The sequence below is a fragment of the Melanotaenia boesemani genome, chromosome 7 (genome assembly GCF_017639745.1).
Source record: "Melanotaenia boesemani isolate fMelBoe1 chromosome 7, fMelBoe1.pri, whole genome shotgun sequence".
In the NCBI taxonomy this organism is placed as follows: Eukaryota; Metazoa; Chordata; class Actinopteri; order Atheriniformes; family Melanotaeniidae; genus Melanotaenia; species Melanotaenia boesemani.
Window position 1 is genome coordinate 12299321 of NC_055688.1, and position 25102 is coordinate 12324422.

Sequence of the window (25102 nt, forward strand, 5' to 3'; positions counted from 1 at the left end):
TATATATATATATATACAATATATATACACACACTCATAAGAGTGGTCAAATTATTACAATTTTATCAGATTAATCACAGCTTACAAATGATTTTATCTGGATTAATCACTATCGCAACTATGCCTGAAATTTACCAGAATGAGCCAATACTTACAATACTGACCTCTCCCTTGGTAAATGTCAGATGTCCAAGAGTCAGTAAATGCAGCATGTAATGTACTTATATATGTTGTACTAAATCTTACCATATATTCAGATATTTTCCTTTATACACTAATGTAGTGAGAAAAGTCATACAGCAGCATCACCCAAAGTAAACAACTGTTCATAAAATAGATCATTTTATAGGTCGTTTGTTTCATGATTCTTCTTCACTTTTTTTTTACATTAGATGATGACTTTAGTTGTAATAATCAATTCAACATTTTGTAAAATCTAGTCTTAATTTGTGCCCACCTTACCAGGTCAGTTGATCTGGCCACCACCAGCCAACTACTGTATTTGAGAAGGTCCTGCCAAAAACAATACTTTGAAGTAAATATGTGAGGGTGTGAGCCATGAAGCGCTAGTTTCCTCCTTTTCAGCTGAATGATAAAAAAACACAACAAGAGAGAAAATCCGATCAGCTGATCTCCGACATCTGTCATGATTCCCAGAACAACATGAGAGGAGAGGGAGGAAGCAGCGGCTGCACACACAGAGGCGACCAGAGCACACACGTTGGTGCAAAAATGCATAGGTTAACAGAACAAACAAAACAAAAACACAAAACAAAACAAAAAAAAAAACGGGAAAAGTACGGGTGTGGAACCTCTCACGGGAAAAGAATGGGTGTTAAAACACCCTCATCCCCCACAGGGGCAACGTCCATGGGTTGTTCCGTTAAAGTTGTGTTTAATCTCAAATACTATCCTTAGAGCCAACCGGCTCTTCATCTTGCCTCTCCATGGTTCACCGCATATATATATATATATGTACATATATATATATATATATATATACATACATACATATATATATATATATACACATACATGCATTATATATATATATATATATATATATATATATATATATATATAGCTGCAGTACAGAAACATAACTCCTGCTCTGACAGCCAAATGGTCGTCCTCATATAAGGCCTGATGGGATTGGTTTCATTTCAGCTACAATGGGTAACTTAATCCTGATGAAGACGACTGACGCTGGCATAGGATATAATCTGGTAACCCATTTCTCCCTCAGCCTGGCCCAGTCTGCCTCTAAAATGACTGCAGCAAAATAATAGCCCATTTGTTTAACCATTCTCCAATCATGGCTCTGGATCTGTTGAGGTGCACAGAAAAGGGAGCACAAACCTGCTTTTTATCACAGGAAAACACTGAAGACACACTGTAGCTGCCTTTGCGACATTAACCGCACCCCCTCCTCGTCCAGTCTTACACCTTATCCACTTGTAAGCAGCTCTTAATGTGGTGTTGGGATCCCTGGAGCAGAGAGCCAGGCTCAGGGGGCTTCAGCAGGGGATATTCAAAACGTACAAAGAGAGTATTATTTGTTGAAACCCCCCAGTTGGCCTCCAACCAGCTTCTACTTTGTACGTGGGTCTGACTATATCCTGATGGTGGTGAATGATGACTCCTTTTTACTCCATGATATTTACACAAACTGGAGAATGACCGAGCTGACTGGTTAATCTCCTCCAGTGGGAGCATACTGTATATTCAGCTATTAATCAGTGTCCAAGTCTAAACGTAATGCCTGCACCACTGCCTTTGTGTTTCAAGATTAAACAATAATGATGTCAACATATTATATGCAATGTTTGTTGTATTGGGACAGAATTTAACATAAACTTCAATGTCTGTTGCTTTGTGTATTTTGTTGCAGGACTCAGTGAGACACTGAATATAAGCCAGGACGGCCAGTTTGAGTGTAGGAATTATTCAGGTTATAAGCTGCCATAACACTGCAGTGAGGTTTATCACACTAGATGGAATAGGAATTTTTTTTTCCATTTCTGGAAGGTTGACAGTGAATATTAAAACTGACAAGTGACAGGTGTTAACAATATTAAACATCTTGACACTACACATTATTCTGGGGGTAAATCTTATGCACTGGGATTCATCTGGATGTTAGAACACTATCAGCCTACCTAAACTATGTTTATATGGATCAACCTTATTCTAAATAAGTCATTTTGTTTTATTATGGTGTTTTTTTCTTTGTTCAACTTATGTAATCTATTTACATACCTGTTTACATGCAGTCAGAATATATTCTGGCTCATGCCCACATCACTTTTCCTATGCTATTGCGATTTGAACTTTGATGGATTTCTCAATCCCCCTAAAACTATGCCTCCATTTTTCAACAGCCATCCTGCTTTGAACACCAAAGTAAAAACTTAAATCCCAAGACTTTATTGGCGTTCCATTGTTTACTTGAGGTGAACAAGCTGTTTTTGGTCTTGGCCAATCAATGAGCTGAATTTCTTCTTCTTTCTTAGTCAGTGGTTGTTTCAGGAAATAGCAGGCAGTTGTTGTATCTGCATGATGTTTTACAGTCAGAACCAAACCAAACCAAAATTTTTCAGAATTTCCCACCCAATCAGACAGAGCCCATAGACCAGGGATGTCTAACTCTAGCACTCCTCGTGGACTGGAGGGGGAATCAGAATCAGCATGTACACCTTTACTGCTCTGCAGCTATGTGTGCAACAAACTGTAATGTGGTCTGACCTCCACTTGGTTGGGAATAAGAAAGGGAGCACATGCCAGAAGTACTTACAATGTGCATGAGAGCATCAGAACTGGATGACAAGAACAATAAAAGAAAGTGGCCTGGGCCAATGAATCGTATTTATTTCATATCTTGTGGATGGCTGGGTTCATGTGGACTGCTTACTATAGGAAGACACAGCATGAAGATGCACTGTGGGGAAAGAAGGGAAGCTGGGAGGTGCAGCATGATGCTTAGGGAAATGGTCTACTGGAAAACCTTGGGTTCTATAATATATATATATATATATATATATATATATATATATATATATATATATATATATATATATGAATGGATGCTACTTTTACACATACTTTATAAAACATTGTTGTTCCCCAGATTTCAATACAGTTCAGCATCTGTGGAATGTACTGGACAAACAATCATGATCACAGAGGCCCCACCCTATAAGACTTAATCTGCCACCTACAAGCTTGATATCAGACACCACCAGCATGCCTTAAGAGGTCTGCTAGAGTCTATGCCTCAATGGATCAGAGCTAAAAGGGGGACCTACTTAGAAGACAATACTGGTGTAGACAAGCTGGTTAATGGCAGAATACATGGTAGTCACAACCCTGCAGCTGGGTGTGAACAGCATGGACAAAACCTCCAACTGTGGTGTGTGCCATATATAACCACTCATGCATAAAGCAAAGCCACCTTTGTATTAAGAGCATGGAACAATATTGACAAAGGAACCAATGGAAAGTGGAGAAACTGTAATTACAGTGAAATAAAGACAAATAAACAAAGACAAAAAAGAGGAAAATATACAAGCTCCTCAGCGGTACTGCGACAGAGGTGGGGGTTAGAGGCAGCATTTATGAGAATAAACGAGATTTCCTGAACTGAGAGCATTCCAAGGGCGCCGGTGGTCTCAGCTTGCCAAGAGGCAAGACGACACATGCTGGAGATGTCTGCCAGGTAGCAGAGCACAAAGAGCCCTCATTTCCTCCCTGTCCCCCCTCCACCACCACCACTCCTCCACACACACTTTCACACACCTTCCTCTCCCAACCTCATGTCTTACTTGCTTTTGCTCATCATAACAGAAGAATAACTAATGAAAGTGTAAAGAAAAATGAATGAAAAACACACACGTAGCTGAGTTACAAAGTGCAACATGATAAAACTGTAGTGTTCGGTCAGACAACGAACTTTATTGCAGTATAAAGTTTTTCATTATTTAACACTATAGATAAACAAAGTACGGTCCTGCTGGTTATTCTCTGTATGTAGTTGGATTGGAGGCTTTTTGTGGTGGTATTCTTGGATGCACACATATGTAAGCTGATACTAATACAGCCCTTGAAGTTTGATACTTGCCTGGGGATCCTGCTCAACTTGTGCTCACACACACACCTTCCCAGAGCTCATCCATCCCTTGGTGGTATCCCATTACTTGCATGCAAAGACACACACACACACACACATTTTCTTTTTTTTTTTTACCACTGTAGCTGCAGTAAGCCATAAAATCTAAATTCTCACTTTGCCATCTCATTACTGCATCTTAGAAAAATAACAAGGGTAGTGATGGAACATTGTTTCAGGAGAGAGAATAACAGCCTGTGGCTGACGTTGAAAACTCAGCTCTGGATAAAAACAGTATTTGAGGTGGGGAACGCAGGCTACAGTGTGAACAACATCGACAGCTCAGCTCAGCTTCAGCAGGACACCCGGCACTGCAGGGTCCTATTCAGAACTGTGCAGTCAGGAAAAAACAGTGAATAAGCTTTAATCCTTTAAGACAGCACCAATAGAGATTCCATCATGCTTGGCTCGTCACGAGAGGCGAGCAAAGCTTGGGAGATGATAACGTCAGTCTAACACAAAATAAAATATGGTCTGTTTTGACTGGCTGGCTTATAGGCACTCTTTTAGCTAAGGGTTGTTTCCTGTTGAGCTGGAGGACGGCTCAGGTGGAGGCTTCTGCTGAAAAAAGGCTAAACAAAAGGTATTCAGAAAGAGAAACTCTGAGGATCCTCCGATGCCCTCTTGTGAGGCCTTATAACAAAGACTGAAATGTTGTGGGTGTTCAAGGCAGGCTTTGTTCAATTTAAAGTAAAAGCCTTAAGGTACAGACTGTATGGAAGAGGGAAATAAAAGGTATTCATGTGAACCAACACCCATTAGCACATGACATATCAGACTTTTAATCACGCACTGTCTGGCCAAAAAAGAAAAACGAAAGAAAAAAAAAATGTCATAAGATTTATTTCCATCCAGTGTTGCATTAATTTCTCACCAATATCTTGTAGTCACGATGGAAGAGTCCAACCACTGCGAATATCCTTTTCCAGCACATCCAAAAGATTCTCAATGGGGTTCAGGTCTGGACTCTCTGGTGGCCAATCCATGTGTAAAAATGATGTCTCATGCTCCCTGAATCACTCATTCAAAATTGGAGTCCAATGAATCCTGGCATTGTCATCCTGGAATATGCTCATTCCATTAGGAAAAAAATAAATCCATTGATGGAATAACCTGCTCACTCATTATATTCATGTAGTCAGCTGACCTCCTTCTTTAGGTACATAATCTTGTGCTTACCGTCACTAATAAACATTGCGCTGAGTTCTACTGTTATTTTTCTTTAATCTAAATTAAGCAAATGTTTAAGTGATCACGGCTATGATCATTCAGGATATTTTTCCGACCACATTTCATCCTCAAAGACGATGGTTGCCCACTATCCTTCCAGTTTTTAATAATGTGGTGGAAAGTTCTTAACTCGATTTTAATTGTTTCTGCAATCTCCTTAGATGTTTTCTCTCAATGATTGGAACCTTCTTAAACAGACTAACATCTTTTCCATGACCACAGGACATGTCTTTCCATTTGGTTGTTTAAGAAATGAGAAGCTATTCATTGAAATAGCTGGGGTTAAATAACTTGTTGCCAGCTGAAAGATAATAACCCATGCAGTACTCAATAGGAGGCTCATACTGATTTACTTAGTTAAATCCAGGTGGCGACTTTTTATTTGGCCAGACAGTGTATTATGATTTCCTTTGGGTTATTATACTCTGCGGTGAACTAGATTATCAAAAAATACTTTCTCTTAATCATCTGACAGATAATCATCTCCAATTTGGATGCTAGCTACAAAGGAGAAGGTCAAATTTAAATATTTTTGATTTCATGACTATTTTTTTCAGTATAACATCTTTTGTTTGGTTTTTTCTTTGTCAAAAAAAGTAATAAAACAGTAAAGGTTATAAAGCAGAGCTCTCTGGTGATGGATATTTTAAAAGAAGAATAAAAAGAAATAGAAAAACTAACCCATATGCTACATTAAAACATGCAATGACCTTTGATCATTAAATATATATCTTATTTGACAGTTTCTCATCAGACATGAAGTGGAAGACCATACAACTCTGGTTCATATGCAGGTCATAACAAAAGAATCAAATCTTTTGGAAAACACCACTGATTAAGATCTGGGACACTGGCATGCAAACATTCATGAATGGAATATCACACACACACACACACACACACACACTTTTGTGAACTCTGAAATTCAAAGACAGGTACCTTTTAAAATTAGCTTACAGAACAGGACAAAAATTACCTCACAAGATTAAAATAAACATTCTGCGGCGTGGCCTGAAGTTACGGAGACTAGTTTCATGATACTCATGATTATTAAAGTCAGTTTTTGTTTGTACATCTATGTTAGGACAGAGAGATGCAACAGCTTGGAGCTTATAAAACATCCTCACATGCTTATTTCCATATGTCATGTGTAAGGATTTATTCAAATTGAAGAGATCAAGACCACCAAGAATCACAACTCTGATTTACTGTAGGCAAAAACCTGACCATAATTGCTCTTCTTACACAAATAAACATGACTTAATAAAACATGAGTATTGCATAATATGACATATACAGTTCCTTTAAAGTCTATAGTCAACTTTTCCACATATTTTTATGAAACATAAATGTGTGTAGAGAGTTATGATTTCTGTTGTGGTCAGCCAAAGAATGAATTAAACACTGAACTGAATGGTTTCCCATGAGATATACTATATTTGTATTGTTTTAACAAGTTTCTAATATATTGAAAAGCCTACTGTGCAAAATAAATTCTTTAAAAAATAGCAGCCCCATGTCAGGTTTGGCACCATCTCCTGTTTAGCAGCGACACTACAGTACAAGCAACAGATCTCGGAGGAGCCTGAAAACATGACACAGAGCCTACGCTGCTTAGAGACGACATGATGTAGTAGGTAGCAGACGTTATAGAGCTGGAAAATGACACAGAAAGAGTGCATCTATTAGTCTCACAATAAAAAGACAAAGTAACAAGCTAATAGCTTAATCAATTTGTCAGAATCATTTTACTTGATTTATGAAACACATGTCAGCTAATACTGCATATATTTGTATATTCAGCATGATTTTTTTATTTTATAATCTAATTATTTATTACAATTATATATTGTTTATAAGTCTAAATATAAACATTTAAGCTCATAAAAATCTAAATGTTTTAGATTAAGAACAATAAAAGAATAAAAGTGCTTACTAGCAATATGGATACACAAGTCAGTAACATAATTGGGTATTAAAGAGCACCTTAAAGAAGCAGATTCTCTTAAGAGTAAATATGGGTACAACAATCTCACAATGTAAAATTGGAAGACTTTGAATCTTTTTTATCATGAGTAGTGCAAAAACATATCATAAGACTTAGAAAATCTGATGATATCTTTGTGCACATGGGGCACAGCTGGAAATCAGTACTGGATATCTCTGGTGCTCTCGGGCAGCTCTGTATTCAAAAGATGAGGCATGTTCCTGTCATGGAAACCACTGTATGGGCTCTGGAACGCTTCCAGCAATCAGACATTGCTTTAGAAAATAGAACAGAAAAATGTCCTGTGCTCAAATTAATAAAACATTTAAACATCTTTATAGAAATCAAGAACATAGTCTCTTCTGGATTAAAAAGGAGAGGAGACCGCCCCGCTTGTTATCAGATCTCAGTTGAAAAGCTTGCATCTCTGATGGTATGGAGATGCATTAGTGTCTATGGAGCTAGCTGACAACTTGCACATCTGGAAGGCACCATGAATGCTGAAAAACTTTCAGGCTTTGAAGAAACTTTTGCTGTCATCCAGACCATCTCTTTATCAGGAAAGACATTCCATTTTTCGGCAAGACAATCCTAAAGCGCATACAGCTTAGTTATAACAGCAGGGCAACCCTACCATCCAGATGACATATTTATCTAGGAAAAGAAGGTCCTGCATATTTCTTATTTCAATAACACAATGAAATTCAGCAACACAACCATATTAATTGCACCTATAATATAATGTCAAAACAGACACTGTCCTTTCCACTCTGATTCTATTGTCTTTGTTTTGTTCTGGGCCCTTGATCTGATGAAAGCCCAGCTGGTAACTGCTGGTAACAAACAATGACCCATCTGCTGGTAATCTTCCTTAAGTAACTCTGCCTTCCAACAGGATAGACAAACCTCAGCACATATTAGGGGAAACAAGCAAGCTTTTGTTACACAACAAACAAGGATCATCTTCCAGAGGAATTACTATACTACAGGTTTACAATGGCCATGGCTGCATGATTCGGAATTAATTATTTAGAATTAAATAATTTGAAATTAAAAGTATTCTCCTTTGCGTTTACACGGAAAGAGTAATTCCAAATTAAGGTTTACATCGACAACACGTTTATTTGTCTTTATTCAATTCCGCTCAAGATCTGGGGGTTGGGAAAGGTTCTGATTGGACAGGGGGCGGATGTGACGTATTTACATCTACTGGAAGAAAACACACTCCAGTTCCGGCTTCTTTTCTTTTCGTCTACAAGATTAAAGACCAGATAATAAGAACCTCTTATTCTCTTTGATTTTTATTATAGATTTGAAGCAGCAGGTCGACATTAGCTTATTATTTAACTTTGGTCAGCTGAAGAGGAGAAGGGAGATGAAGTACTGTATGTGCATCATTGCGACAGGACAGGGAAAGGAGCATCCGCAGAATGAATTAATTCAAAGTGTAACGAATGTATACATTATTGAGGATTTATTCAATTTAAAAAAAAAAACCAGCCACTTACTTCAGATTTAAGTTTAATACGGAATGACCATTTTCATTTTGAATTAGAAGTTTACAAGGTCATTTTAAAACTTTTTAAAGAGAATTTCATTTTTATTCTGAATTAAAGGGGAATTAAAACTCTCATGTAAATGTGGTTAATGACACTCTGGAGAAGGAAGTGTCAGAATGTGGATGAGACAAACTGAAAAGGACAAAAGGGGTGTCTTATTTGAGTTTGTGTTCGTGTAAACAACCAACTAGCTGGACAGCTGCTCAACAAACACTGACAGGGATTTTTCCTACTGAAGACGCTGGATAAATATTCCTGGTGGTGCTAATCATTCGGCACAAGTTGGTCATGGTGGGTCAGAGGTGTGAGTGAGTGACTGAAGCAACACCAAGAGGAAGCGTGAGAGTTGTTTGGTGTCATCATGCAGAGAATTCAACTCACCAACACTAAAGAATCTTCTGAGCTGTATTATCTTACAAATAAAGCAACAAACAATGCAATGGAAGATAAACGTGGCATTATTTGCATGTCTGCCAAAAATTCTGATTATTCCTGTTTTTCTACAGCTGTGAACTTAGTAATAATGTGCATTAGATTTTTGCCAGTTGTGGAATGAAGCAGAAAGGAAGTAGTCAGGCATTGTGTGTAGATAATAGTGTTATCTTTGTGAAACTGTTTTTCAACAGCATTTCTACAGTAGTACAAAGTACAAAGACCAGAGGAAGTTATAGGCTTTTGTACATGTGCACAAGAATGACATGTCATGATGCACAAGTAGCTTAATAAATCATAAACATTTAAATCATATTAGCAAAGAAGCTACCTTATTTTGTACAAAGCAAATCAAATTATAATAAAAAGAGAAATATATATGAATTTACATCCATCATCAAAATATGAAATACAGTATTTTATAAAATAACACAGCTAATATTGATTTTACAGACATAAATAACAATAAAGATGAATAATAACAATATTTGTGATGTTAATAATAATCATTCTTGGAAAAATCCCTTCTAAATATCCAAGGATCATTACATTCATATATATCTTTGAACTTTCACTATTAATATATAAGAATTTGCCACTTTACAATTTAACCTCACTTAGATCTTGAAATAAAAACATAAATTGGTTTGATTTTCCACCTAAAGCAGAGAAATGCCTTGACAAGAAGTGAAATCCACACAGTTGTGAAACAGTGAATGAGATGGACAACAGGCTGGTTCTTTACAAAGCTAACTCTACTTTCTCCCCTCTCTCCAAGCTGTCCATCAAACAGCTGAGGCCCCCAGGAGCTTCCTCTGCACCACTGAAACCTGACAATGACTTCATTGACACCCAAGCATCCCATTAATCTTCATTTGTCCCATCATATCCTGCCATTGCTATGGAAATGCCCTCACCCCCACCCATCTCCGGTGTGAACTGACAGTGTTGGTGGTGTTGAAGGCACAGTAAGAGGGTTGGGTGCTAAAACCATATGGGGTCCAATGAGGGGTGCCTATCTGCCCATTTGGCAGCTTCTGTTCCCAGTGTAGTTCATGGGTTTCTTATTCAAATGACTTGAACCTTAATAAATACACATACACTGACACACACTCAGTAGGGTGCGAGCAGGAGGAGGTAATCAGATTTCTCTGCTGCACAGGGGACCACTTCCTGAGATGGAGGTCATCGGGAAGTACGCTTAGGGTGGCCCATCTGTCCACTCAGGTATTTGACCCCCTGCTTACAGTTAAAAGAGTGTCTTCAGCTTTCTATTAATTAAATTTTCTCCCTCTCTCTTCACGATATATATTTACATTTTCAACTCAGGATGTTTCTTAGCTGTTGTACCACTAATGGAATTTGAAATGAGATAGCAATCAGTTGTAGAGACGGAGGAAGCTGCTGTCATTCCTCCACCACAGCGATGGATCAATTCTCAAAAAATGGACCAGGAAATGGGGTTGGGGTTTGTGTTTGGGGGAGAGGGTTAGCCAACAAATTGGGCCTGAAGTGAGCAGTTATCAATTTACATAAAACAGTGCCAGACGTGTCAACTCTTGATGTTCTTTTCTAAGCTGAGATGTTAATATGTATATAAGTGCTGGATATGCTATTTCAGACTCAGGTTGTTTCCTTTTAGAATAAGTCATTTTCAACTATTTTTAAACCCAAAGGACAAACGGAACAAAAAAAAAAAAAAAAATGGAAGAAAGACAGATGGCTGTCTAAGCAGGAGTTTTAAGTGCACCGCGACATTCTGCTTTCCTCCGTTCCTTTTAACAAGGCACAGACTCCGTCTTTGATCAGCACTCAGGAAATTTCATTAGGACAGAGAATAGAGGATAAGAGACAAAAACAGGTTCTGAGGTTGGGAAGAGGAAGAGAAGGAGATAAAAGAGTAGAAAATAGACAATTCAAGGAGGTAGAGCAATAAAGAATGATTGGAGGATATATCTTTGTTCAAATTAAAAGAAGAGAAAGAAAGAAAGAAAGAAAGAAAGAAAGAAAGAAAGAAAGAAAGAAAGAAAGAAAGAAAGAAAGAAAGAAAGAAAGAAAGAAAGAAAGAAAGAAAGAAAGAAAGAAAGAAAGAAAGAAAGAAAGAAAGAAAGAAAGAAAGAAAGAAAGAAAGAAAGAAAGAAAGAAAGAAAGAAAGAAAGAAAGAAAATGAAGTCAGCCTCAGCCTCACATTTAGAAATTGAGAATGAAATTAAGTGCAATAGATATGAAACGTTTATTCAGTTAATTTGATATATTGTGTAAGTCAAGACTTTTACAATGTGCAGCATATTTGGGTTCTCTTTTTGACTTTCAGCTCTGCCTTGAAAAAAGTAGTCCTTAGTGTTTAAAATGTTTTGGGTCAGAAACAAATTCTGTCCCATGTTTTCTGTGAAGGGTTTTGAGTATATTCTATTTGTTTATGTCTTTCATTCATTTCTATTAATTCAATTTTGTTCAACTACATCCGTGTTCAAATGTGCTTTACAATACACACACACACACACACACATATATATATATATATATATATATATATATATATATATATATATATATATATATATATATATATATACATACACACACACACACACACACACACACACACACACATATATATATATATATATATATATATATATATATATATATACATACACACACACACACATATATATGTAACTTAGACAGTCAATTTTTTTGACTATCTCAGTTACTTCCACAAGCTACATGTAAGGTTTTGAAATAACAATGATAAAGTTTCACCAAATTTGAGGTGTATGTTGTTAAAGTGCCACAATAATGGTTTAATCTAAAAACAAGGCACACGTTAACTGTTAGCAAACTTCCGTACAGAATTTAGCCAACGATGATGCTCATCTTGTGCACGCTTGCCAGCCAGCGCTAAATATAAAAAAAATTGTTGTTATAAAGGGACCACCACACACACACACACACACACACACACACACACACACACACACACACACACACACACACACAGAGATTGTACCAAATGACCTTTAGCCTTATCAATCATGTACGAGAGAGTAAGGGAGGGAGGGGAGGAGGCAAGGAAGACAAACGCACAACATCTCTTCAGCCTTATCAATTATGGACCAAAGAGAAGGATGTAGAGGTGAAGACAGACAGTCAGCGTTCGTTTACCTTATCTATCATGTCGGGCCTGTTGGTGGCAGCCAGCACAGTTACATCTTGGAGCTGCTCAATGCCGTCCATCTCTGTCAGGAGCTGAGCCAGGACCCGGTCTCCTACACCACTGGAACCTGAGGAGCTGAGAAGGCAGGTGAGAACATAAGATGGATGAGTTTCAGGAGAAGGCAGCAGAAATGAGAGAGTTGTGAAGACAGATGACTGAAAGAAGGATAGATAGAGGACAGGGAAACCAGTGGACTGGAGAAAAAGTATTTGTTAAGTTAATGAGTATAAATTGTTGGCTTTATGCCAAATGATGGATGAAAAGAAAACCAACATCAACAGCCAAAGAAGAAAAGAGGAAACAGGATAATTTTTTTTCTTTTTTTTTTTTGGGAGGGGGGGGGCAAGTAATACAAAATGAAGATCAGTTAAGAGTGTGATGAGAAGATATATGAGTAGAATATCTAAGAGTATCTAAAGAGTATTTAAACAGTATCTAAGAGACATCTTAAAACTTTAAACATAAGGAAGAATACTTGCTGTATTACCTGAAACAATTTTCAAGTTCTTGTTGGAAATATTTAAATGCTTTGACATTTTGATAAGCAGGCACTTCGTTACCATAATTCTTCCTCTTTATTGGCAGCAAAAATTATCTTTCTTGCCAATGACGTACAAAACTGAACTCAAAACAAGGCAGCAGAAAACAGGTCATCCCTCTGGAATAAAGCACCTCTTGTTCAGAGCCTCGTTTAGACTTGTTAATATTGTGTCTCACACGAACTCGGAGCAATCTGTTGCATGCACATGTCTCAAGTTATTCTAGGGTAAATCAAGAGGTAATTCAAATTAATGTGATGCTCCTGGCACAGTGTGCCACAGAAGAGTTAAACATATCGAAGTTACAAGGTTGATTGATTTCAGGAGCAGGGCCAGGCCAAAACCACAAGTCTAATCACTTGGTGAGCCTTCAAAATACTCAGTTTACTTCCTCAACTCTGTCTCGTTCTCTCGATGAGCCTCTTAGGTTAAATAAAGCAATTCTGAGGGGGAAAAAAAAATCAGAGTTCTTATTTCTGAAAAAAATGGACACTACTACTGTTTGTAATGAGTTTAATGTGAATAACAGGATCTTGTATGAGGGGTATGCAGATATGCAATAAATGAAATGTACAATTATATTTATGTCACTATTTTAGTCTCAACTTAATTATACAAATACGGTTTTTGAAGAGGAGCCATTAATTTCCATTGTATACTGGAATATAAAAACTGAAGAGAAATTTATGTTTGCCGGCCTCCAGTAATGTCCATAATAATAGTCAGAGTAACATCAAAATAGGTCAGAAGGACAGACTTTTAAGATCCCAAACTTATGTAGTATCACTTAAATGTAGAACACGAATGATGCAAGTGTGTGGGATGTAGTGACATCTAGAAATCAAAAGAAGCAATCTGCAATCAACTGAATATCTTCACATTCTGCAAAATATGACACCTCTTTTATTAGAGACATATACATACATACATATATATATATATATATATATATATATATATATATATATATATATATATATATATATATATATATATATATATATATATATATATATATATAGATATAAATTTATATATTTATATTAGCATGAAGCCCCAATAAGCACAATCACATCAGGCAACCCCGACGGCAATTACAGAGGCTGAGTGGAGCACCATCGGGAAGTCTCCTGGATGATGTGAATGCAGCCTTGGGAACGATTCCTACAATGACATCACTGTAACCAAGGAGCTGATCTACACCTCAGCAGCAGTGGTCCTTGAGGTGCTTGGCTATCAACCAAAGAGCAACCATAAAGACACATATCCACCGTGGAAAAGAAGGTTGGAGGCGAAAATCAAGGCAGCTCGGAGAGAAGTGAGCCAACTACCAGAGCTCCAGAAAGGTGCAATAAAAAAAACAGGTACCCAGGAGGTACAGCCAGATGCTCATACCTGAAGCACTAGAAACTGCCAAACAACGATGCCAAGCCTTGGCCACCCGCCTAAAGAGGTACACGAGAGAAATTGAAGCACAGCAAATAAACCCGCTGTTCTCAACTCAACCAGCTAAAGTATACTCTCAGTGGCAGGGTAATAACAACAAGTCAGAGACTGAACAATACTGGAAAAGCATATGGGAGAAGGAGGCATCGCAAAACAGCAGTGCACAGTGGCTGATGGATCTAAGAGCAGACCACAGCAACCTCCCTGAACAAGAACCAGTAACCATCACAGTGGCAGACATTCAACAAAGAGTCTCAGGTATGAAAAACTGGGCAGCACCAGGGCCTGACATGGTTCACACCTACTGGCTGAAGAAGCTAACTGCACTCCATGAGCGCCTGGCAGCACAAATGACCCAGCTGCTAAAGGATGGGACCCACCCTGAATGGCTAAGTGAAGGCCGGACAATCCTGATCCAGAAGGATCCCCTGAAGGGAACAGTTCCATCCAACTATCGGCCAATAACCTGTCTCCCCACCACATGGAAGCTCATGTCAGGCATCATAGCGGCTAAGATAAGTGGGCACATGGATCAATACATGAGCACAGCACAGAAGGGAATTGGTAAAAATACCAGAGGAGCAAAACACCAGCTGCTGGTAGATAGAACAGTCGCTCGGAACTGCAGAACCAGGAATACCAATCTGTGCACTGCCTGGATTGATTACACGAAAGCCTATGACTCAGTGCCACACACATGGATCATGGAATGCTTGGCGATGTACAACATCAATAGGACTCTAAGAGCCTTCATTGCAAACTCAATGCGGTAGTGGAAGACCACCCTTGAGGCCAACTGCAAGCCAATTGCACAAGTGTCCATCAAATGTGGCATATACAAAGGAGATGCCCTGTCCCCTGTGCTGTTCTGCATAGGTCTGAACCCCCTCAGCCAAATAATCACCAAGACTGGCTATGGATACCGACTCAGTAATGGGTCCACCATCAGTCACCTCCTCTACATGGATGACATCAAGCTGTACGCCAAGAGCAAGTGAGACATTGACTCACTGATCCACACAACCAGGATCTACAGCAATGACATCGGAATGTCATTCAGACTTCAGAAGTGTGGGCGGATGGTGACAAAGAGAGGGAAGGTAGTCGATACAGAAGGGGTCTCACTCCCAGATGGAGGAACCATCGTGGGAGGAAAAGCCTCTCCACGGGATGTACCACCGACAGATAACTGAAGTGGTTGATATCGAGAAATCCTACCAATGGCTAGAAAGGGCTGGATTGAAAGGCAGCACAGAGGCACTGATCATGGCTGCACAGGAGCAGGCCTTGAGCACCAGAGCGATAGAGGCCCAGATCTACCATACAAGACAAGACCCCAGGTGTAGACTGTGCAAAGAGGCCCCTGAGACAATCCAGCACATAACTGCAGGGTGTAAGAGGCTGGCAGGGAAAGCTTACAAGGAGCGTCATAACCAAGTGGCTGGTATAGTGTACAGGAACATCTGTGCAGAGTACAGACTGGAAGCCCCGAGGTCAAGGTGGGAAACACCTCCAAAGGTGGTAGAGAATAACCGAGATAAGATCCTGTGGGACTTCCAGATCCAGACCGACAAAAGTGGTAATGGCAAACAGCAGAGGAAAGCCGTTGTGGTTGACATCACAATCCCAAGCGATTGCAACATCAGGAAAAAGGAACATGAGAAACTGGAGAAATACCAAGGCCTGAAAGAAGAACTTGAGAAGGCCTGGAAAGTGAAGGCAACAGTGGTGCCCGTGGTCATCGGAGCACTCGGGGCAGTAACCCCCAAACTGGAAGAGTGGCTACAGCAGATCCCAGGACAAACCTCAGACATCTCGGTCCAGAAGAGTGCAGTCCTAGGAACAGCAAAGATAATGCCCAGAACCCTCAAGCTCCCAGGCCTCCGAGCTTGGATGGATGAGAGACCGCCCACGGAGGGCGAGGGGACCATTTTTTTAAATATTTATATATATATATATATATATATATATATATATATATATATATATATATATATAAAAATTTTGTGTTGTAGTCATTAAAACACAGAAAAACTAGTTTTTATTTGTTTATACGTCTATAAACACAAACTGGAAACTAATCTATGCCTGACAACTTTATACACATTACTGAACTTTTTTTTCCCTTTTATTTAAACAACAGATTTACACAGTAAATATTTAATAAATAAAAACTTGTGACATCTGTTGTCTTTCTAATTTTGTCATTTCTGTTGGTTTTGTTATTCAAGTGTTTCATACATATAAATGGTAACTACTATGCAAAATGATTATAGTCAAATCAAAAACCTGTAATCATGCAATTACTTAATCATGCCAGACATGACTTAAGTGCATCTGTTTTTGAACAACAATAGAGCCCTGTAGAGTAGGGGAAATGTATAAAAGAATATGACTTAAATAAAGCTCTTCAATAGATGAGTCACAGCATTACAAGTTGGTTATTTTCCATAGCCCGGTGCAGACAGCCATCCTTCCAAGCTCAAACACACACGCAGTCTCTGTTGACAGGGCCAGCGGAAGTGCCAGACATCATTAGCGCAGACAAGGCCGCAGAGGATCACAAAAGAGTTCTGTCACTGAGATATGAAGGGCGAAAGAGGGTGACAGAGACAGAGAGAAAGTTGTCTGTAGGGTAGACAGGATGTAGGGATGAAAAGCATCACAGCAGAAAGGTTTTTAAGAGAGTAAATAAGAAAAAAGAAGGGGAAAATGGTTAAGAACTCTGTAGAGACACTTATAAACAAGATCTTAAAGTTCATTTCAGTCCACCATCAACATTTTTCTTTAGTCTTTCCTTATCTGCCAATCTCTGACTCTGTCCAACATTGTGTGTTTTTGTCTGCCGTCTGCTTCTTTTCATTCCACCAGTTTGAACTCGTGGCAGGTAAGCTGACAGATTTACAGGTGCTTCTCTGCACCAGCACAGCAGAGGCTGTCTGCCTGTGTCAACGGTTTTGAATTCTTTCCAGTGCATTCGAGCCATTTCATTGATTAAACATGGCAAGAAGGAAAGACCAATAAATAACCTTTTGCAGATCAGCTCTAAGTGCATTTTTGAAAATGATGACCAGCCTGAAGGCACAGGTCCAGACCTGCGTCCATCACAGCAAGCTGGCAAACTCAGAGCTGGAGCTGGCTGTTGTCAAGCACATATTTGAAATTAAAAATCAAGATAAGGAGATGAAAGCTCAGCCATAATGTAAAAACAGAGAGAAGTCAGCAATCACACTGACAAGAAAAAAAAAGACTGATGATGACAGAGAAATTTAGTGCAAACTGGAAACAAGCAAAGACTGCATTAAATCAATCAAAAACTATTCCATGTTCTTTTGGAAAATTCATAGTCTGAAGCACAGCCAACTGAAAGATCCAAGCTTTAAAAGCCTGGTAGCTGCGGTCAAGTAAACAATAAGGGTAGAAAAATAATGATTTAACAACATCTTTTCAAATCTTTTTCAAATATTATAAAAGAGATAAATGAGCATTATATTTAATCAGACTGAATATGGAATTATCATAAAATCTTCATTTCCTGCTGAAGAAACCATATACAGTACTTCTACAGGCAAAAGAAGCTAGCGCAGATAATGAGAAATAAACACGAAGAAAAAGTCAAAGTATGGCATGAATCTGATGCAGTGCAGGATTTGAGGAAGAGTCCTCTTGGAAACATTATGAGGACGGCCTGTTAGCCCTTTTGTGCTCCATCCTGCAAGGCTTAGTTTCATCGCCTGGTTCACCAGGAAGCATGCTGCATATTTGGCCTTCCCCATCTGCTGTGAAAGGGCACAATGAAGTGTTTGTGTGCCTCCAGTCTGTGTCCTGTGTCCACCCACCCCCTCCTCCTCCTCATCCCCTTTCCTTTAAGCCACAGATGTTCCCAGTGCCATCCCACTAAAGCACCTCCGGACAAGACTGTGTTCTGTGTTCGCTGGTGGTGAAAAGCCACAAAAGTCTGAGAAAGCACCATGGGAACAGAGTGGCTGGTTTTGACAGTGCAGTCATGCAGACTGTTTTTGGATGTTTGCTCTTTCTATCATATATGAATCACTAAGATCTGTGGGGACAGGCTGCGGTCTGTAAATTAAAACCAACCGCAGTGACAATTAGGAATTTGTCATCGCTGGACAATGAATGACCGCAGTGTTTAAAATCGTAAACACTGACAGCAGCAGTGAACAGTGAACAATTATCCAAGAAACTTTGAGGGTGGAAAGGCAAAATCATCATGTTAGAGGAAGAAGCTGTTTTTGATATTCCTCTGCAGCATCCTGCCATGTTTTGTTTCTAAATCTAGCCTTCATATTTATGGCTGAAAGAAAAGAAACACACTGTACCTTCCTCTTTCGCTGGCCAGAGCATCAATCTCATCAAAGAAGACGATGGAGGGAGCGACCGCCCTTGCTTTCCTAAACACCTGAGAGCAACGTCAGCAACAATGAAAGAAAACAGGACAAATATTTTACATGACTGATTAATCATACTGTCAGAAGTGCATACAAACATGCAGAGGAAATGCAGCACTTATTAATCCCCCCCCCAAAAAAAGATAACTCTGGCCTTTTTTTTTATTATGTGAAAACTATAAACATCCAGAGAGTTACAATTTAGTTAATTAAAGTGACAAGAAAGGAATGCTAGTTGGACAACAGTATCTACTAACCTTATAAGGAAAGTTAGATGGACTTACCTCTCTGACAGCTCTTTCAGACTCACCAACATATTTGCTCAGTAATTCTGGTCCCTGCAAGAAAATGAAAATAAGCAGAATTTAAGATTTACCATACAACATGAAACACTTACTGCATAATCTGTGTTGATGAGATCAGATAATGATTAGTTTAAGACTGTAAATAGGAGTCTAGACTTTGTCTATAATATTTTCATTTTAAACAAAAAAATGTATTCTTTCCATTATCTTTTACATTATTTGAATATTTTAAAGCTTAATATGGTAAATGGTCCATATTTATATAGCGCTTTACTGTACCTGGAATGATACCCTTTACATCATACACCCATTCACACACATTCACGCACTGATGGTGGAAGCTGCCATGCAAGGCGCTCAACCACGACCCATCAGGAGCAATTAGGGGTTCAGTGTCTTGCCCAATGACACCTCAACATCAACTTGACTTGGCCGAGGATCAAACCGGCAACCCTTACAAGACAACCACTCTACCTTGCCGAGCCACACCGCCATGAATCTGCAAGGTTTAATATACAATATACAGACTGTGACCCTGACAGAGCTACTCTTTGTCATAATGTTTGTGGACAGTTTCTAGATGTAGACAGGGTGCTAAGGGGGTCTGGTTTGGTAAAATAAGGATTGGGTCTCTGCTTTTGCAGATGATACAGTCCTGTTTGCCTCACTGGGTCTTTAGGTCTCACTGAAGCAGTTGGCTCCCTATTCCTCTGCTGCAAAAGGGTAATGAGCGCTCTCTGGGATGAGATCCTGACCCCAAGTGGAGAAGCTTAAGTATCCTGGGGTCTTGTTCATGAGTGCAGGAAGAATGAAGCTGGAGATTGAAAGGAAGTGATACTGACTCTGCACTGGTCTGTTGTGGTTCAGAAGAAACTGAGCCAAAAAGTGAAGCTCTCAATTTACTTGTCCATCTACGTTCCTACCCTCGCCTTTGGTGACAAGCTGTGAGAACTGCCCAAAAGAAGACTGCAGAGACAAGCTGACAAAATTTGTTTGCTCCACAGGGTGTCTGTGCTCTCCTCAGAGATTAGGGTGAGAAGCACAGTCATCCAGGATGAGAGCAACTGATCTCCTGCATCGACAGGAGCCAGATGAGGTGACTCAGGCATTCGGTTCGGATGCCTCCTGGACACATCCTTGGAGAGGTATTCTAGGCACATCTTACCAGGAAAAGGCCTGGGGGAAGACCCAGGACACACTAGAGGGACTATGTCTTTTGGCTGTTAAATCAAATAAAAAATGTATTTACTGATTTTATTATTTTTCATTTTTATCTTTGATTTGCGCCCATGATTTAAAGTTGACATGTTTTTGCTACATTCTTTACATGTATTAAATGTACCTTATCTAAAGCATAAACCAATCATCATAATCATTAAGCCCTGAGTGAGTCTCCTTTTGGTTTGCAAAGAATCGCCTGTCAGTCTTTTTTATGTAACTGGTAGGTAGCTGCTTCTCTGTTGTGTCTTTTGGAGATTAAGAAAAAAAAAGAGTAACACAAAGAAACTGTGATAATACAGTGTGAGAATGGCATGTAGGACAGCAGGGTTTGTGTGTGCACAGTTCCATAATACTGTTCCAGCATTCTGTACATTGTGTACTGGTTTAGGTTTGTATGTAACACCTGTGGTCCACTTGGCACAGACACAGATTTCCACTTCAAGTGCCACGTTTGCTACCACTATTTGCACTACTCCTGAAATAACTTTGGCTGGCATTCACCCGCATCAAATAAAATAATCTTCTGGACATTCTGACAGGTAAAAATGGAAAGTTTGTACTCTAACAAAACCATACCATGATCAGCATTATGAGTGCACAACCAGCAGTCAAACTGACAAGATTTTTTCTTTAGTATCTGATAAATTTTTTAATTTTGTTTCACTGTTATTTTCCCCAAATGGAGGACACTAGTCCAGGGCACCAGATCAAACATGACTGAGGATGCTTACTGCTACTACAGCCCCCATTACCTTTTTACCACTGTACTGTCTGTTTCTGCTTCCATTTCAGACCAGAGGATCAGCTGCTTATGATCTTGGCCTGGTGTCAAACTCAGACTCAAAACTTTCCTGTTTGTGTGGAGCAGACGTTGTGTTGTGTGAGTTTGGGACCAGCTGCGAGCACTGAGGTGTTTGAAATCTTTTCAGAGTGAGCATAACAGCCATGCGCTTACAGAGATCACCTTCGGTCAGTGGAGAAAAACAGTCATGCGTAAATCACCTCTGTTGGTTTTTCAAGCATGCGTTGTTTTCATAGTACATGGACATGGATATGCCATCTATTCAACCTCGTTTCTAAATGATTTATTTTTCTGAGAAGAGAGAAATGTGCTGGTATGTCCAGGGAATTGTGTGCTTCTGCAGAGAGACTGTTGTTACACCCACAGGTGAGGAATCCATCTCACCAATTAGAAACCATCGTAGTTCAAAAAAAAAAAAAGAAAAGAAAAAACAAACAACGGGAGTGAACTTGAGCCATCCAAAATTAATATAATTGAAAAAGGTGGCTGTATACCATTTTTATACAGAGCCTATTACAGGACTGATTGAAAAGTCAGTTGGCACCCTTCATACTGAAAAGCTAATTTCTTAGAGGATTTTTAAAAATTCATCACTAGTTCAGACATTAAAGTCAGGGATTTTAAAAAAAAAGAGAAAGTGTTCTTAAAGCCACTCTACTGAACTTTTTTTTAACCCTTTGGCGCACCCTAAAGGCCCATTTATGCTCCTTTACATATGTAAATAGCAACCTCCGTTTCAAACACTGTCATACGTCGCCGTCCTCATACTTCCATGTGTGTTTTGCGTTGCTATGGATGTTAAGTCAATTCCTCCACTAGCAGGAAGTGCTTAGTTCAGAGTTCACTCCTGCGAGCTGATGTCAGTTTCACACACCGTTTGGCATCACTATAAAGTTGTTTCCAACCACCGAACACACCCTAAACACTTGCATATAGTCTTTCAAAAGCTCACACAATTTCTACATTTATTGTCCTCATCTTCACTGTTCTTTTTCGTTGTTATTTTCTTCCTGGTTCTCTTCTTCTTCTCTGGTTTGTTTCTTTCCCTGGTTGCATATCAGCTATTCTGCTCAGCACTGCCCCAACGATTTCCGGTGGTATTGCTCCGTCTTGTGCATCAAGCGATGGATAGCTAAGCTTCCTGAAAATGGACGAAATTACACACGTAACCGACACAGAAGACGGATGAAGCTGTCCATCCGCCTGCGTATCCATTTCCTGCATTGAGCATGAATGGGCCTTAAGAACGCTAATTTAGCATCTGTCTTCTCTGAACTCTCTCCAGCAAGTGTATGCCAATCCAGTGTTGACTCATGTCTTATCAGTTTTGTGTTCATATTCAGTTGCTGGCATTTAATGTAGTGTCATTAAGTGAAACGCAGCTGTCATGTGACGCTCCAGGAGTTTGGTTTCTCAGCCTCAGGACTATGCAGAAAAACGGCAGCTCCTTGAATGTGCTTAAAGGTCCCATATTATGCAAAATTCACTTTTTAATGGTTTTGGAACAGTCATACTGGTCCCCCCGCATGTGTAGGAGACCCGTAAGTGTGAAACTCTTTCAGGCGCTCTCTCTCCCCCCTGCTCCACCTCTAGGGAAGTAAGCGCTGAAATGAGCTTGTTTGAAAGCGTGTACGTTATGACGTCATAAGGGACAATAACCACTCCCCACAGAGCGATGGACCCGTCTACCGGCTCTCAAAGCCCGCCCTCTAAAAATCACCTAGCGCCCAGTGTTTTTCCCTCTTCGGCAACCCTCGTTAGCGGACATGGCTAAGCGACAGAAGCACTGTTCTGTTTGTGGCTGCATAAATGAACACGAAAACGTTTTTTTTACTTCCATCCACTGAACCCACGAGGACTGAGTGGATTAATTTTATTTTTGGAGGAAATGTACCCGGAAAACTTCCAAAGGTTTTGCATGTCTGTGGCCAGCATTTCAAAGAGGACTGTTTCCACAACATGGGTGCATGGAAAGCAGGCTTCGCCAACCGTTTGAAGCTGAAGCCAGGTTCAATACCAACTGTCCGTGACACAGCTGGAGAGGTAAGAGCAGTACTGTTAGTCTTCTTGCTCGAACTTCTTCAGGAATGGGTTCCGGTGTTCCGGCGTTTGTTTATCCTTCACTACGCTGTAATCAGCGTCTAGTAACCGCTAAGGCCTAACCTGTCAATCACCTCATGACGGGCGATGCGATGGGCGGAGCCAACAGCTGAGCTGCTCCACCAGGGTTCCGTCCACCATAAACGGCACATTTCTGAAGCTGCTAAAAAGAGGGAGGTGAAGAGAAGCCGCTGCACTCAAACTGAGGGTCGATTTGTCCATACCATGGCGGAAATATTTCATTTAGATATTAATGAATGGTCTCAGATTGGGAATAAAGTGTATAATATGGGACCTTTAATGAATGTCAGTGTGCCATCAAAACAACTCAGAAGCTAAGTTTTAGAGCAACACTACATAACTTTTCAACCTTAAAGCTCACATAAGAGAAGAATTAACATCAAACTGGCTTTTACTGATTGGAGAGAACCCAGAGAAGAGACAGGATGCAAGGCAAATGATGAATTAATCTTCATTAGATAGTACTTATGTAGTATTTCCTTAAACAGTAGATTATGCAGTTGGGAGAATTCCTGTTTTTCTGTTCCAGGATTTCTTCCAGATGCAACAGATGAAGCCAAGAACATCAGAATAACTACAGGTGATCAGGGCTATAAATTAACACCCACCGACCCCCCAAATGCAGGTTTAAAATATTTTTTGTTAGGTTTTTTAAAAAAAAAAAAAAAAAAAAAATTTTTAATTGGCTGAAAACTTCAGGCGACACTGGCTGCTGATCAAAAAAGTTCATTTTGAGCTCTAAAGGGTGATAAGTGTCTTAATTCTTTAAATAAATAAATTAAAACTAGGACAAGGACAGTTATCCAAGCTAAGCTTTAACTGTAGCCATGCATGTAAACGCACCATTGTTTGTTGTTCAGTGTGGATGAGGAACATATGCCGGATGCACTTTCTTGAACTTGCTAGCTGAGAGTGAATACTGGGGTCTATACATGCTGCCATGAAATCTCTGCTCCCATTATGATCGCTATCTTTACTCCGTTCCCTACCAGCCACATCTCTTCTACCATTTCGTCTTCTGTTAACTTTTTTAGCCCTTTCCTCCCTCATCTCTCCCTTGCTCAGCTCAGATAAACATCCACTCAGCCCCTGAAGAACTTCCTCCAATCCAATCCACCCTTTCAACACCTCTGGGCCGACAGAGGAGACGACACTTAACTTCCAGCCCTTTTGTCTCCTGCAGTAAGTGTGGAGGTTGACTCATTATTCCCATGTTGCTCGCTCTGCGGCAGAGCCAAATGCTGGACAGGGTAAGTCTGAAAACCATTGATGGTGTGGAGATCCGAGCCGTGTGTGCGCTCTCTGTGTGTGTTTGTGTGCAGGTATGCGTCTGCGGATGTGAGTGTGTTTGAGTGGCTGAGGGGAGGAAACTGGAATTGACAAGATGATAATAGGGCTTTTTTACACAGAGGAAACAGGCTGAGCCCTAAAGTATCCACATTTAAATCTGGATAACGTATCTATGTCAAAGCAACCGCTGCACTGGAAAAACCTGATACTGTTATTGCAGATGGTTGAGGGTGGCTTTCAGCAGGAGGGACAGGATGTTTTTATCCCCTTTCTTAGAATGGATTCTCTTTGTCATAACTTTAAACCTGCTGCAGAAAATTATAGTGCAACTCTGTTTTTTTTTATATTCAGGATTTGTCTCAAACCGTCCACAGTC

At 39.6% G+C, this 25102-nt stretch overlaps 1 protein-coding gene across 1 annotated transcript in view; it reads right to left on the reverse strand.

The window, feature by feature from the left end:
* spata5 (spermatogenesis associated 5) overlaps nucleotides 1-25102 on the reverse strand; it is a 131262-nt gene that overhangs the window by 71799 nt on the left and 34361 nt on the right. The window contains exons 13-15 of the mRNA XM_041989787.1: nucleotides 19272-19325; nucleotides 18919-18998; nucleotides 12542-12668 (exon numbers count right to left, since the gene is read on the reverse strand). Of these exons, the coding sequence (XP_041845721.1) occupies nucleotides 12542-12668; nucleotides 18919-18998; nucleotides 19272-19325 (261 nt within the window). The remainder of the gene's footprint in view (nucleotides 1-12541; nucleotides 12669-18918; nucleotides 18999-19271; nucleotides 19326-25102) is intronic.